At 49.7% G+C, this 16,635-nt stretch overlaps 1 protein-coding gene across 1 annotated transcript in view; it reads right to left on the bottom strand.

Annotated features, from left to right (window-relative positions):
- Positions 1–6,620: 6,620 nt before the first annotated feature.
- Marchf3 (membrane associated ring-CH-type finger 3) overlaps positions 6,621–16,635 on the bottom strand; it is a 146,295-nt gene continuing 136,280 nt past the window's right edge. The window contains exons 4-5 of the mRNA XM_052155707.1: positions 14,074–14,283; positions 6,621–7,548 (exon numbers count right to left, since the gene is read on the bottom strand). Coding sequence (XP_052011667.1) covers positions 7,390–7,548; positions 14,074–14,283 — 369 coding nt within the window. The 3' untranslated portion in view covers positions 6,621–7,389. The remainder of the gene's footprint in view (positions 7,549–14,073; positions 14,284–16,635) is intronic.

Below are 16,635 nucleotides of genomic sequence, written 5' to 3'. Positions count from 1 at the left end.
TTCACAGGTTCATGTGTTCATAGGGGGTAACACTATTAGGAGGTGTGGCCTTGTTGGAGTAGGTGTGGCCTTGTTGGAGTAGGTGTGGCCTTGTTGAAGGAAGTGCGTCACTGTGGAGGCAGGTTTTGAAGTCTCATATATAAGCTCAAGCTCCATCCAGCGTGGAACCAGACCCGGCTCCTGGCTGCCTTTGGATCAGAACTTAGCTCCTCCAGCCCCACGTCTGCCTGCATGCTGCCTTGCTTCCCACCGTGGTGATAATGGACGAAATCTCTGAACCTGTAAGTCAGTTCCAATTAGATATTTGCCTTTATAAGAGTTTCCTTGGCCGTGATGTCTCTTCACAGCAATAAAACCCAAACTAAGACAGGTGGCATCCTCTATAATGGTCTGAGTCCTCCCTCATCAACCATTAGTTTAGGACACACCACAGATGTGCCTATATATCAGTCTGATGGAAGCAATTCCTCATTGGAGGTTCCCTCTTACCAGGTGCCTCTAGGCATGTCAAGTTGACAGAAACTGAAGAGCACAAGATTCTTTCCCCATAATGGTCAGCGGTGGCACTGCAAGATCAGGATCTGAATTCAAGTCATTTGCTGTTATAGCTGGTTCTTGTTCACTTTTGTTCCATTGGGAAATAGCTTCAATCACCAGGATCGCCCCTAAGAGCAAAGCAGAAGGCAGGATGTCCCCAAGCCAACCTCCAGACACTGAGCTTGTTGCCTAGGTAATAAAAAGCTGGCTAGGAGTACACATGTTCTTGCTGAATTGCCTCATTTTTGAGTGTTACCCAATTTCTCATGACTCCATCATCAAAGCATCAGGCTTCATACAGCCTGATCTTCTGTTGAGCAATCCCCTGTCCTCAGCCGGGAGCGAGCCAGTTCCATCATGATCCCAACTTTCACTTCTATAAAGAATCCCAAACCCTCCCCGACACATGGGCCCAGGGCTGACTGTCAGGATCACTCTATTCTCCTCATTATTAGGGACTGCACACCATGTGTTTGGTCTTCAGGTTGCTTCTAGCACACTGGATTGATGTGGAAAGGAAACACTGGCTGATTAATTTCTTGGCTGTTTGTTTTTTCACCTTGGGTTTCTTTTGGTCTCTGCCTTTAAGTGTGAGAAGCTGGGGAAGCCATGTGGGGGCATCACGAAAGGCTGATGGGATTCAAATCTGGGACAAGGAAGTGGGATGGATACAGAGCCATAGCTGGGTGGAGGACACAGCTCAGGAGGGGACGAGGAGCACCTGGGAAGGCACGGGGCCTGCCTGCCGCTGAGGGAGGCAGCGATGTGAGGATTCGGGTGGGCGCCCACTGGCCACTTCCCCAGTTGGGCAGAGAGTAGCTGGGGAAGGTTTAGGAGTTTTGAGTTTCCCAGGGCATTTCAAAAATAAGCTAGTGTGTGTGTGTGTGTGTGTGTGTGTGTGTGTGTGTGCCTTTCATTCGAGAATCCAAAGAGTTCCTGGGTAGGTGACTGGTAGCTACCATGGGCGGGGAGCATAAAGCAGTGTAGTGAAAACTCACTGCTAAGTGGCTCTAGCTTAGATGAAGTGACAATCTTTGGCAGTGTCCTAGTAACTGGGATAACAGGCCATGGGAGCTAAAGACAAAATGAAGTCCAAACTTTAACTTTTACTGTTGGATCTTACGGCTCATCTGTCATAGGCTGTAGAATTCATGTGAATGCCCCTGCATCTTCTGTTCCTTCCAAAGACGAGAACACTCAGAAACACATGCATGCACACGGGGCAGGCAAGAACATCCTGGCCTTGTTTGCTCAGTTGTCTTCTGGGTATCGTCAACACGTTTATTTTTCCATGACATTCTCAAGATAAATGACTAGGAAGGGAACACTGCCAGTCGGCTGGCTGGGATCCTTCGCTGCGCTCAGATAGAAATCATGGGTAAGCCAATCTTACTGTTCGTCTTTGACAGCTTCTGTTTGCTTCGATATCGGGCAGCAGAGTGTGATGGCAGCAGGTAGGTGGGAGCAGCAGCAGCGGGTGGAACCTTCTAGCCTCACTCTTGTAGACTGTGGGTATCTCGTGCTTAGTCCTACAATGTTACTGCCCCTATGCAGGGCCAGGACATTGGGATACATCATCCCCCTGACTGTAGCTGGTAGTGAGGCCTCAAGGTAGATCTAGGCATCAGGATCCCCTTGGCCTGGGGTCTGCGATTCTTGGCCCTAAAGACATGGCAGCTCTACCCCAGGGTGACTACAGCTTGTGGCTTCTCTGATTCATTACTACTTCATGTCCTCCGTTGTCTCTGCTCTCTGACCCCTCTTCCCATCTCTCACCGTCTCCCTTCCCTGTTCAGCTGGGGTTGCTTCAGCTGTCAGTCAGCCAGCGGCCTTGCTGCTTTCATAGCTCAACACGCTGACTGCTCTGCTGCCTTTGTTACCGGCTCACCCTGTACCTGCGCCACAAGGAGATGAGAAAAGATCACTTGAAAGGAGTCTTTTATTAGATTCCATGTTGCTGCATCAGGGGAGGCAGCACAGGACTATCACCCAGAGGGACTGACTTAAATGAGCTCTAGCAGCCTTTGATAGACGGAGACAGGATGCTCTGGCCCAATCAGGACTTTTTTTTTTTTTTTAACCAATCATAGCCTTGCCTCTTTAGCATCAGTCGAGGCCAGGGAGATTCGTGTTTGGATCAATCACAGCCTTATCATTTAGCACCAATCACAATAGTCCTCTGGTAGGTAACCAGGGGTAATGCTGTTCTCTGGCCCACTTGGAAATGGTTGCAGGGTCATCTAGGGTCTGTGATCACAAAACATCTGGTTCAGCCCTGGATGAGGCTGCTCCTTTAAGGTAGAGCCATCAGTTGTGACACTTGTGTAGTTGTCTCACGGTGTCTGTGGAGTGTGAGCTAACATTGGCTGCTAACGATGGAATAAAGGTAGTCTGACTCGCTGTTTGATGGGTGGATAGTCCTCTCCTCTCTCCTCTCCTCTCCTCTCCTCTCCTCTCCTCTCCTCTCCTCTCCTCTCCTCTCCTCTCCTCTCCTCTCCTCTCCTCTCCTCTCCTCTCCTCTCTCCTCCCCTCCCCTCCCCTCCCCTCTAGGTGACGGGGAGAGGCTAATGAGGAATTATGAGTCATGTTGCCCTAGCCCACACTCTTTGCTTATGCAGGAGAGCAACGTAAGAAGGAACGTGCAAAACAAGAGGTTGGAGAACTTACCATAGACACTAAGGATGATTTTTAACAAACCTCAACAATGCTAAACACCTTCCCGGCACTACAGAACAGGCAGGTCCCCTTCGTCTGTCTTCGGATCACAGCAAGGAGTGTGTAGGACGCCGGTGGTATATATCACCTAGCCACCATTGCGCCCCCTGTCCCTCTTTCCCTTCCTCTACTTCCTTCTTGATTGTTCAGAATGGAGCAAATTAGGCTTCAGGCTAGCAAGGCCGCTGTTCCTCAAGTGGTGGCTTTCACCAACTGGAAAGCAGCTCTCTCCCAGGTTACACCCTCACCGAACAGCCTCGGGCTTAAATGATTCCGAGGGAGTGGAATATTTTCCAGACGTTTGAGACTCTGACACGGGCATTGTTGCTGATGGAGGCGTAGGAACCTCACTAGGACAGTGGGTCTCAACCTGTGGGTCGCGACCCATCTGGGGATGTCAAGTGACCCTTTTACATGGGTCACCTGTGATTCATAACAGCAGCAAAATTACAGCTATGAAGTAGCTGCGATAGTAATTTTGTGGCTGGGGTTCACCACAACTCGAGGCAGTGTATTAAAGGGTCACAGCGTTAGGGAGGTTGAGAAGCACTGTCTGAGGAGGTGCACTGTCTGAGGAGGTGCACTGTCTGAGGAGGTGCGCTGTCTGAGGAGGTGCGCTGTCTGAGGGGGTGCGCTGTCTGAGGAGGTGCGCTGTCTGAGGGGGTGCGCTGTCTGAGGGGGTGCGCTGTCTGAGGGGGTGCGCTGTCTGAGGAGGTGCGCTGTCTGAGGGGGTGCGCTGTCTGAGGAGGTGCGCTGTCTGAGGGGGTGCGCTGTCTGAGGAGGTGCGCTGTCTGAGGAGGTGTGCTGTCTGAGGGGGTGTGCTGTCTTAGGAGGTGTGCTGTCTGAGGGGGTGTGCTGTCTGAGGGGGTGTGCTGTCTGAGGAGGTGCGCTGTCTGAGGAGGTGTGCTGTCTGAGGAGGTGCGCTGTCTTAGGAGGTGTGCTGTCTGAGCGGGTGTGCTGTCTGAGGAGGTGCGCTGTCTTAGGAGGTGTGCTGTCTGAGGGGGTGCGCTGTCTGAGGGGGTGCGCTGTCTGAGGAGGTGCGCTGTCTGAGGAGGTGCGCTGTCTGAGGAGGTGTGCTGTCTGAGAGGGTGTGCTGTCTGAGGAGGTGCGCTGTCTGAGGAGGTGTGCTGTCTGAGGGGGTGTGCTGTCTGAGCAGGTGTGCTGTCTGAGGAGGTGTGCTGTCTGAGGAGGTGCGCTGTCTGAGGAGGTGTGCTGTCTGAGGAGGTGTGCTGTCTGAGGAGGTGCGCTGTCTGAGGAGGTGCGCTGTCTGAGGAGGTGTGCTGTCTGAGAGGGTGTGCTGTCTGAGGAGGTTCGGGCACTGACGCTATTCTTGGCTCTCAGATGAATGCTGCTCACCACCGACATTCAGCATTCCGGTGGGGCCTCTGCTTTTCTTCTCCAAGGTGAGCTTAGAGTTGTAGAAACGAGGCATGGTACAGGCATAGAACCAATGTGCTGCCTCCCCAGTACAGACACCACAGGGAGGTTCCAGCAATCACCCTACTTTTAATAGTGTTTTCATCTCGAGACAAAAGGCAGCAGGAATTTCTCTCTTTTTTTTTAATTTTACTTATTTATTATATGTAAGTACACTATAGCTGTCTTCAGACACCCCAGAAGAGGGCGTAAGATCTCATTATGGATGGCTGTGAGCCACCATGTGGTTGCTGGGATTTGAACTCAGGACCTTCAGAAGAGCAATCAGTACTCCTAACTGCTGAGCTATCTCTCCCGTTCATTTTTTAAAAAAGATTTATTTATTTATTTATTATTTTATGTATATGAGTACACTGTAGCTGTACAGATGGTTGTGCGCAATCATGGGGTTGCTGGGAATTGAACTCAGGACCTCTGCTCTCTCTGACCCAAAGATTTATTATTATATGTAAGTACACTGTAGCTGTCTTCAAACACTCCAGGGGAGTCAGATCTCATTATGGATGGTTGTGAGCCACCATGTGGTTGCTGGGATTTGAACTCAGGACCTTCAGGAGAGCAGAGAGTGCTCTTAACTGCTAAGCCATCTCTCTAGCCCAAGATTTTTTATTTATTGTTACATCTATGTACACCGTAGCTGTCTTCAGACACCCCAGAAGAGGGCGTCAGATCCTGTTACGGATGGTTGTGAGCCACTATGTCGTTGCTGGGACTTGAACTCAGGACCTTTGGAAGAGCATTCAGTGCTCTTAATCGCTGAGCTCTCCATTCCTGCAGGAATTCTCAACAACCAATCTCAGCTGAACCCTCAAAGCCACCAACCACCTCCTTAATTCATCGAGGACGGGAGCAAGGGAAGAAATCTTTCTTTCATGAAGGTGGCACCGCTCACTTGGGAGGTGTCACTGGATTCTCTGACAGCTCAGGGCCCAGGGCTGGATGGACATCATTTATCAAGTATATTGCGCTGCAGCAATTCACAGGCCACCAGGCTGGACTCTGCTGAGGAAATTTAAGTGTGCGGCAGCTGCGTGCAGTCAGCGGTGTCCAGCATTTTAAAAAGGTCAATTAAGAAACAGTTGATGGTGGTGCGGCTAATGACAGCCCAGAGGGGTGAGCAGGGCCGTGTAAACAGTAGGGCTGAGACCTGTATGACTGGGGTGAAGCGTGGTGGGGAGGAAACCTATTGTCATAAGCCATAAAGCACATCTGAGTTTCGCCGTGAAGATAGTACAGCTGTTTCCCTCCCTGGGCAGAGTGGAGAGCAGCCGGGGAGTGGAGGGTTTGGCCCACAAAGGCGACAGCTGCAGCAGCTTCGTCAGTCTGCAGATAAAATCCTCACCCTCCGTCGCCTCTGCACTCCCGCCGGCCCACTCCGGGCCAGCCTTCTGACCCAGTGCACGTAGGAGTGGGAGCCTGGGAGACGCCCCAGCGAGCCGCCCCAGCCTGTGCTTCTCTCAAAGACATCCGCTCCTGGCTTCAGTGGACGCAGTGCCAGCGAGGGGTCAGACATCTATGCTGTGTCGGATAAAAGGGAGACGCGAAGCCCTTAGACAAAGTCTATTTTGGCCTGTGACAGAACTGGCTTGTGACTGGGGAAAGGAACTGTGTAGCGCTCTTTTTTTTTTTTTTTAAATCTGACAAAAGGGTCTTCGACTGAGCGCTAGGCTGCGAGGACAGGCTCTATTGTCACACCTACCTCCATTGAGCAATGGGAATACTAATTGATATGCAAAACAGGTTTAGGGGTCCTAGAAGCCGGAAGCTCAGTTCCCTGCAAAAGCCGAAGGAAGTCGGATGAAGCCGATGAGCTAACCGAGGCGAGGCAGGAGCCAGAACAGCCTTCCGCGCCTTTTCCATTCTGTAAACCTAGTTGGGAAACTATACAGGTTTTAAGAATTAAGAAAGAAAGAGTATTGCATCAGTAAGGCTTGTCTTTCACACACCAGATATTTATTATTAGAAAATAGCTTCTATCAGCTGTCAGTACCAAACAAACTGAAAGGAGGGAGGCTTCTCACCATTGTCTTCCTCCTTAATATTTAAATAAACAGCTCACCACACGGTGAGCTGCCACACCTTTTTTCCCTTTAAAAACTGAATAACTGAATGAGGTTTAGTACAAAACACCCTTCAACTGGGACTTGTTCTGCAGTAATTATGCTGTCTCCTGGAGTAAGGGGCATAAAGAGATGGAAAAGACCACTCTGGCTATCAAGTTAGCCTCCGAAGAATCCACAGTAGAAACCGGGGAAATGAATAAACTAACCCAAATAAAACCCATCCAAACCAAGAAACCAGTTTGTACATTGGCTTTTTCAATTTTGATTATCATCTAAATTATATATATATATATATATTTGAGATAGTAATAAAAAAGGAAGAATTGAATCGCATCCTCAGCAGGACAACCTTCCTCATATGTTAAAGAGGTGTTCAGAAAATTCCATACAGTATCTGCTAAATAGACATGTTTGGCAGCTTAGCAAGTATCATATGAGTGCAGCATCCATGATTTTGAAGTCAAACAGCATTGTTTCCTTCTGGCCGAGTTCCTTACACAGGCGACGTGGTAACAAGGCTCCAGATGTTCTTAGACCCAAAGACTGAAGGAAGGGCTTCGGGGTGGCTCTGTGCATGGCCCCAGTGCAGACACTTCCAAACCCCAAACAATGAGTCCACCAACTGACCACACAGACATCAAACAATTGTCTCCTTTGAGTTCCTCTTGACTGAGTGGAGCCCCAGCAGGGACTGCTGGTTAGAAGGTACGTTGACAGACTTTGGGATGAGGAGAATCACCCTCTGATTGGTCCGACGCCATTCATTGTACAATCGACAGTGGTACCTAAATGACACCTGGGGTGGGAGGGAAGGATGAAAGACTCAGAGGTGGCACAAGTGGACAGTCAATTCAAGAAATAAATATGCCATTTTAAATAGTCCTGGGCACGGGGCAGTGGTCTCAGCAAGCAGCTGGGTGCTGGGTGCTGGGTACCCACCAAGATCCCCCCCCTCCCATAAGGCTGGCCCGGCTGCTTCCTTTTCTCCATCACATACTGGGAGAGATCAGAACGTGAGTAGGAGCACAAGTCCTCTCTGACTTGGGGTTTGGTTCCTAGTGGTGCCTCAGCACGCAAAGCCTCAGTGGTGAAGAAGCCTGACATGACAGACAGGTGCAGACTGTCCAACAGTCGACCCCAGACAATGCACCTGCTCAGTCAGAGGGCAGGGGTGCCGGGATTCATGGACTCCTCAGGCTCCACACTGCACCGTGTAAAGGATCCCTCTCACACTCAGAAATAAAGGGCACCTTTTGTCCCATGCTGTGACAGTCTGCAAGGTTGTGCTCTGGCCTGACCATGGTATCGAGCCCTGAGGTCAATAGCGTATTTTCTGTCTCTCTCCGTGGACTCCGAGTGGCCCGGGAGCAGAGCTCCAGAAGACCCATGCTTTCTGACCAGAGTACTGCTCAAGCAAGCTCCAGGACCTGACCGTACCTTAGAGTGCTTGCTTTTTATCTAAGTGTCTAGAATGAGACATACAGGCTGTTTGTTTTAGGAAGGGCTGGCAGAAACTGATGGCCTGCCCAGAAAATTCACACGGTGTTTTTGAAGGTGTCTTTTTTTTTTTTTTTTAAACCAAGAAAAGACAGGGTCTTACTCTGTCGCCTTGGCTGGCCAGGAACTCGCTATGTAGACCAGGCTGGCCTCAGATTCTGAGATCTGCCTGCCTGTGCTCTCAAGTGCTAACATTAAAGGTGTATGCCACCAAGCTCAGCTGAAGACATACATTTAAAACCGGGGATGAGGCCTGGGATATGGCTCAAGAAGGCAAAGGTCTCACCAGTGAGCCTGAGGGCCGGAGATCCATTCTTGGGACCTATATGGTGGAGGAGAGAACAGACTTCTCTAAGCTGTCCTCAGAATCCCACCTCCTCCCAATAAATAAATGAAAACAACAACAGAAACAAACAAACAAACAAATAAAAAAAAACCCAAAATTCCAAACGGGTAACTTTCAGTTTGAGTGCATGCAGATTCCTCATTTGTACCACTAGGAAGGTGCCCACACACTCAGAGTGGCAAATCTCCTGAGTCTGGGCTGTTGAACAGTCTTGGGATAGGGCTGTTGTTCTGAGACTGGGAGGGGGGGGAGGGTGCACGGGAGTGGGCTGATCTGATGGTTTGGACTTAGGGTCTCTGCAAAAGAAAGTACAAGTTTTGATCAGAAGGGCTTGTTGGCTTCCGTGGCAGGACCACTGCTGAACCTGCGGTGAGGAAGCAGACGGCCAGACCCCGTGCCCAGGAGATTTGGGTATGAAAACACAGGTTTTCAACTCCCACAGGTGTACTCTCTCCAAAATGCCCTGACCACGCGGGAGTGTATCCATCTTTTTCCAAGCTAGACTCTCTTGTATCTGTTCCGTTGTGTGGCTGTCGGTGCGTCTCTGGAACTCAGAGGCAGATGGGAACACCAAGTAAAGAAAGAGCGGAGCATGGGCAAGCCCTAAACAAGTGTCCGACGTGTCCAGAGCCTAGAACTGTGCAGCAGCTGGATCGCACGTCAGCCGTTCCTCCTCCATGGTGTGCACGTCCAGCCACTGGAGCTAGCAAGGTGAGAAGCCGCTGAGGGGACAGGCAGGCAGCGGACAGGCACACGGACTGCAGTGTCCCTCCTGAACCTAGTAGCTGCCTAAGTGCGTGAGGCCTTTACAAGCTTTAGTTTCCGGGGAACCAGAGGCGCTCCTAAAGCACTTAGCTCCGTCTTGTGTGTACTCAGGGTTCTGGGCCTGGAATTTCTTTACAGATTATAAATACGCAAAGGATGATAATGACTTTGTGACAACTTCCTTAGATTCTGGAAAAGTGAAGAACGTGAGCTCTTTCCTTCAATGTGACAGTGGCCCAGCTCCTGGGAACTTGTTAGACTATGAAAATTCCGGCCCCAACCCAGACTTAACGAGATCCCTAGGTGATGCACAGGCACACCCAGCCTGAGCAGTACTGCTCCAAGGGACACCCGGAGTCAAGGACTCAGCAGGTTTCCTTGTTCTGTGTTCAGGAAATTGAAAGGGGGGAAAAAAAGCTCACTTGTGTAGACAAACAGATAAACAGATGAGACCATATTAATCTATTTAATTACTGTTAACTACCAAAGTCTGCAGGCAAATTCAATCAATGAGAACATCTTGAAGATCCTTCTCAGGGAAAATAAAGGAAGTTGAATACAAGGCAGAGGAGACCACAGGTCTGCGGTGGCCCCAGGCCGATATTTGCTCCCATTTCCAGATGTTCTAAGATACCCCCTTCCTTACAGTGCAGTATCAGAGTGGGGGGGTGTAAAGTTTAATTTAGAGAGATGAAGAGAAGGGAGAAACGCTATCTGGAGAGATGCTGGGATGAAAGGGAAGCACCTCATTTAGATCTTAATCTCTGGGTTCTTAGGGTAGGAAGAAAATGCATAGGATTATTATTTTAAAATTACTATTGCTTATGGATTGATTTCCAAAGTTTATCTGCTTATTCACCTAAAGGACACTGAACTCCTACCCAGGATGGAGTCTGTTATGGGGTCTCTGATCACATTAAGGTCGGAAGAAGGGGGCTTTAGCATCCATGCCTCTCTTCCAGGACGGCATCAGCGGTGTGGCAGGCCTGTGGTGACTGCACAGCAGGCCTTGGGAGATCTAGCCAAATCTTGTCTTGGGAAGCTTTGGGGTAATTTAAGCATAGATGGGAGCAGTGTTCTGGGGTGCCATTGTCCCCACAGTGGGACCAGCTCACCTATCAGACTGCATAGGAATCGACTGACCGTGGCAGAGATCCTGCTCAGGTCAGATCCACAGCCGAAAGCCTGATAGAATCTGGGTGCTTTGGCTCATGCCTGTAATCACCGCACTCCACAGAGGCTGAGGGATGAGGGTCACCACGAATCAAGACCAGCCCAGGTCGCCAAGTACAACAAAATCCCTCAACAACAAGAAGCAGGCACACATCTGCTAAAGAACAAAGAAAATGCAGTTGTAAGCCAGCCCCACAGTAGCATGGGCTGACAGGATGTAGAACTGGAGGCTCCCTGTTCATGTCCAGAATTTAAATGATCCATTCATGGAACAAGTCTAACCAGGGACTTGGTCCTTCGTTCAGTGCATTGGGGCTTGCAGGTCAGTAATGTGGCCCATGTAGATGTCCCATGCCACAGCACTGGACTCCAGCCCACACGAGGCTGACATGCAATACTTAGTGTCCTCACAACATGGTGGACCTAGTTCCCAGCTGACAGTCTGTTCATAGACTTAAATTCATGAACCTTCCTCTACACCAGTGGCTCTCAATGTTTCTTAATATTGTGACCCTTTACTGCAGTTCCTCATGTTGTGACCTCTAATCATAAAATTATTTTCATTGTTACTGTTAGGAATCATAGTGTAAATATCTAAAAGGCAGTATATGTGACCCTTATGAAAAGGTCATTCAACTCCCAAAGGGGTTGAGACTCACAGGTTGAGAACCTTTGCCCTAAACCATGAGGTGTGGGGACTGTTGAGGGCTTGGCCTCTTGGGTTCAAGGTGGGTTTCTAGGACACAGCAGACTGCCTGTGTAGTCCTCTGAGTTTGTATTACAACAGGGCTCTTGTGGTCATGAGTTATCAAAGGCACTTTGAGGTTTGTAGTGTGACTGCTTGCTCCTTGTCACAGCACCTGGCTGAGAGGCTCTTCCAGGAATGGCCCCTCTGAGGAGCCAGGCCTGGGCTGCTGCCGTGTTTGTTTATCGAGACATTTTCACAGCATATTCTCCTTAAGCTTGACAGCTTGTTTACAATGGGCTGCTGCCGGAGGGCACTTTCCAAGTGCTGTCAGCTCCTGAATTACGGCTTTTGCCAGGGCTGCTCAGTACAGCATTTATCTGGGAAGGAATTATTCTATATTCAGTAACCTATTGCTGAGCCAACTCCACAGTGTGCTTTTTTTTCATACCAGTCAAGACAGAGGAGAGTCATTCCTTCCTTGTGCTACTCTGCATTTCTCTGGATGTCTATGAGAGGGTGGACTTTGGGGGAGCAGGGAAGACACAGGAAGATGACCCTGGGCCTGCCTGTGGTCGGTGCTTAGACATGTCACCAGATCTTATGGTACTTAATCTTCATGATGACTACAACCCAGGATTAGCAATTATTTCCTCCATTTCTCTTTGGGGAAGAAGGCTGAGTAGGAAAGGTTAAGTGTTCTCTTTAAAGGTAGTTAGCTGTTAGGAAGCTGGGTTTTATTCTAATGCAGGGCTGCTGATGCTCCAGGACGTTCTAGCAAAGCCTGGATGAGGGCGTTTCCCACCAGAGCCTGCCTTTCGTCTGGGATGGGGGTGAGACAAGACCGAGTGCCTTTTGCTCTAAGCAGTTGTCATCCTCTCTGTCCACTGCCCTGCCCCTCCTCCTTTCTTATCCGGCAGGCGGACTCTTCAAAGACCATGTTTGCAAGCCCTCGGTTGGTTCTGGAGGCCCGACGTGTGGGGTCTACCCTCCTTCATTTTTCATCATAGATATGATTTTATGAAAAAAATCCCAGACCCCCCAATGGCCTAACTATGGTGTAAAACAAACAAACAAACAAACAAACAAACAAACAAACAAAATCAACCAAACCAAAACAAAAGAAAATAAAGCAACAACAACAACAACAAAAAACCCCTCCCTTGTGCTTAATTATTACTTTCCAAAGTCGTTTACTGTGTATTCCTCGAATTCAGTGTCATGACACCATGGGGAGTGGGTCCTGACAGGGCCAAGTAAGGCTCAGAGAAGTGACTTACCAGGTGTGTGGGTACGGGAGCGAGACTCTTAATCTGTGTGTGTGGTGGATGAGCAGGAGGCCAGAGCAAGGCACAGGGACCATTGCCTTGAGAATGTATCTCTGTATCTCTTGCTGAGCCAGGGGCTCATCTGTGCAGTTAGGCTGCGTGGCCAGAGCTTCTGTGCTGTCTGCCTTTGCCTGGCCCCCCTGGAACCCTGAGGTCACAGGCATGCAGAACCATGCCTCACACTTGATATGAGTGCTGGGATTTGAATTCAGCTCCACTGTATTATGTTTTCTTACACACCGAGCCGTTCCCCAGCCCTGCTTCTAGCCTTATTTCTAACCATTCTTTCATCACAATGAAAGCTTGGGATTAGTGTCCTGGTTTGATTGATCTTGAAGCAGGACACACTTTAAAAGACCCTTTTAAAGAAAGGGACAAATAGTTTGATCTGTGGTTTCCTTAGCTGGGAATAGAATTTCCTAATCAACCAGAAGTCTCATTGAGATTTTGGCATCAGAACGCACCCAGCTTCCTACCGCTCAAGACATGTCCTTCTCCCAGAGTCTGAAATGTGTCCCTGATTGTCTGAACATCACTGTGGGAGAGGAGGGCCAGAGCCGGAAGAGCTCACAATGAGTACGAAGGAAATGAAGAGAGGGTCTGATTGGCAGTGGAAGAAGAGGGAGGGAGGGGAGCCAGGAACTGTGTGAGGTGCTACACTGTGCTAGGGGATGTGGGAAGGGTGCGCTTTTGACGGGAAATACTGCTGAATGACAATGGGATGTGACCAGACTATAACTGTGCCCACACAGGAGAGTCACACCAGGAAGCAGGAGGCTGGGTTCTGAGGTATTCTTGAAGCAGCTTCTTCAGCCCTTCAGCTCCCACTGGACAGCACAAGGAGGGAGTAAATGGTGCCCTTTGGGGGTGCTTCCAGGGGTGCCTCAGCGACCAACTTCCTGCCCAGAGTCAAATGCGTGACAAAGGGGATGCTTAAATATTCTTCCTTATACACAGCAGCAACACTTATTGGGAAATGGCTTTTCTTCCGAGGCAGCAAAAGTCTTCTCAACTAGATAAATTAGTGCTTTTATGGGCAGCAGAGTCAATATCCCAACACAGGGAATACTGATCAGGCAGAGTGCGGCGCCATGTCCAGCAAGGACTTCAGGCTGTGTCAGAATGCAGGAAGGGAAGAGCCAGCAGGCAGGATTCATGATCTGTGCAGAAGGCTGCAGTGAAACTCATTCATAACCTACCACGAAGGAGCCCAGCAAAAGCGAGAAGCAACAGGAAAACAAATATCATGCCGCACACCAGTTGGCATCCAGTCCACCGGGGAGGGACCGAGTGCCTGACTTGTGAGGGGAGGAACCAGCTCGCCTTCTTTTGATGTGCTTTCCCCTGCAGTGTGTTTGTGTGTACACTCATTCACATTCTCAGCCCCTCCCCAACTCCCCGCCAGCATTTGAAGGTCTGTTGTCAACTGGGCAGGTGAGCGGGGCTGCAGACATGAAGGAGCCCGTGGTGACAGCGCTGCCAGCCTGTGTGCGAGCCACCCACACCCCAGCCGCGGGCCATACTCACTAGGGTCCAGAAGAGGTAAATGGTGAAGAGTGCCACAGTGAGAGCAATGAGTCCGACGGCTTCCAGCCGACTACTAAAGTGCAGGTGGTCCACGGCACCCCGCAGGCAGAGCCAGCCTGAGATGGTAGCCAGGGGCGTTATGAACAAGAAGCACACCATGTCTCCGAACAGGGTCCGCTTCTCATGCTGGGGGCCAGGGTTTCGGAGCCACTGCCAGAAAAGAGACAGACAGACAATCAGGAGAGGGATGGCAGTGACGGGTGGGGACACGCTGGGCTCAAGCTGCCTTTGTTTAGATCATAAGCAAGCACTGAAGGCTTATTCTCATGCCTCTGTCCCTTGGATACTAATGACTACACTAGTTTGTAAAGTCCTTGCTGAGGATGCCCCGCTTTTTGAGAGAAGAGTTCAATGGTGACTGTTAGGAACTGCAATGATCCCGTGACAGTAGATGAAATATTACTCTGCTGTGCTCTGTAGTGAGTGCTCCCCAGATTTTCCTACGTGAAGGCTTGGTCCCAGGATGGTGATATTAGGTACTGTGGCACTCTGGGAGGTGGTGCCAAAAAGGGAGGCAGCTACAAAGGTTCCCAGACTCCTGGCCTGAAAGGACATCATGGGATGTAGGTTCAATTCCTTTGTTTCCTTAGGATGATACCCCTTGCTTTGGCCCTATGCTGTCCTCATTAGAGGGCCAAGTGTGGCTGCCATCCTTGGAGTTGCGCCTTGAGAAACATGAGCATGAATAAAACTTTTCTCTTTCTTAGTTGACTGCTTCAGGTATGTCCCTGTAGGGACGAGACACTGAGCAGTGCGGAGGGTCCCAGCTGAGGTCTGAGGCCTGCGCTCAGGAGCCTGTTTTCCCACATCCTGACTCTGAGAATGTGGACAGGGCGGGATTAGCTCAGCAGGCCTGGGTGCTGAAATCCTGCAAATTCCTAAGAAAGTCTGTTTGCAGGGCTGGTTTTGGATTGGCTCTTAAGAGGCAGAGGCAGGCGGATTTCTGAGTTCGAGGCCAGCCTGGTCTACAGAGTGAGTTCCAGGACAGCCAGGGCTATACAGAGAAACCCTGTCTCGAAAAACCAAAACCAAAACAAAAAGATGTCTAAATCCCCAGTCTGCCTGGTAAGCGTTTTGTGTGCCCGAGGCCTTAGGGCACATGACCAGACAGTTTATGCCAATACTGTGATACATATTTAATGGCTATTTTTGTTCCGAAGGTCTGTAATCTAAGTCATCAAGGTCCGTTACATAGGTAGCCTATACCTGTGTGATTGACCCCAGTGATTCTAAGGCTCAGGTGAGCTTCCTCATAGACAACATTTTACAGATATTCATACAAATTACTGCTAAAAATTAAAGTGTAACTAGCTGGGTATGCTGACTATGTCCATTGCTCTAGTACCTGGGAAGAAGAGGCAGAAGGATTATGAGTTCAAGGCCATCTTCTGCTATATATGAGACTGTGTCAAAAAAAATTATGTACATTTATGTGACATCACTGGGAAAGGACATCTGGGAGTTGGGACTGTGTTCCAGGTGCCTTGTCCTGTTTTTACTTTTAATCTAGATCCCTCTACTGTAATGTCACATCTTGAGTGTGATAGCTTTTTCCAGTCCTATGAGCCCCAGGGAATCATTGAATCCAAGGTGACTCTTGGCAGTCTTGGTGACTCTTAACACAAAATGACACTGGTCCAACTCCACAATCTTAGGCATGTCCCTGGGTTGGCTTTTCAGACCCCTAATGTCCTCACTCAGGATATCTCTGACCTGCAGAAAGACCAAGGATGAGAATTTCTTGTTGAAAGACAATGAAGGGAGTTTGGGCTGCTGTCGTTGCACTCGGTAACTGCCTTACATGGGGGAAGTGCATGCCCCAGCACAGCCTGCAGTCTGCAGTAGGTTACAATGCAATTCTGCATTTACATATTGGTGTCAGCACATACCAGTACTGAAGCTCGGGAGCTTTCCTACAGATTAGCATGAAGCACAACCCAACCAAATGAACGTTTCTAGCTCCTTTTTCTAGCATCTGTCCCATGTAGTGACAGATGAGGCCAACCTGAGAGTGAGGTACCGTAGGACGTGGATGGGGTAGGTGAATTGACACAGTGGAGTCTGTCTTCCATACTGTTCCCTGCCCCCAACAAACAAGTTCCTATATTGTCTAGCAGCACCTGCCCAGTGCTGCCAAACTGGAGCCCTGCAGGATGCCGAGGAGAGACCCCAACTGGCCAGTGCAGCAATTCCTGCATCACTGCCATGGGCTGACAAGAGAGCATGGGGATGACTGAAGGGGGAAGACAGGGTCATAAGTGAGGACAGAAGCAAAACAAAGGTGTCACACAGGCAGCAGGGAAGCTGAGGCTTGGCTGGCAGAAGCTGCAAGAATAAGGGGAAGGGGCAGGGGATAAGGCATAGAGCTGTGTCTGCCGGAGGGAGGGGTCCTTCCTCATGTCTGCCTGGAACCCAGCGCATCAGCTTCTAGTGATAACCCCCTTGAAAACTGGGCTGAGATGCTGAAAGAAGTCAGACTCAGCCCCAAAGAGGGCATGAATT

This window comes from Apodemus sylvaticus, chromosome 13 (genome assembly GCF_947179515.1).
Source record: "Apodemus sylvaticus chromosome 13, mApoSyl1.1, whole genome shotgun sequence".
Classification (NCBI taxonomy): Eukaryota; Metazoa; Chordata; class Mammalia; order Rodentia; family Muridae; genus Apodemus; species Apodemus sylvaticus.
Note: the sequence above shows the minus strand (reverse complement) of the source record. Positions and strands in the feature narration are given on the sequence as shown.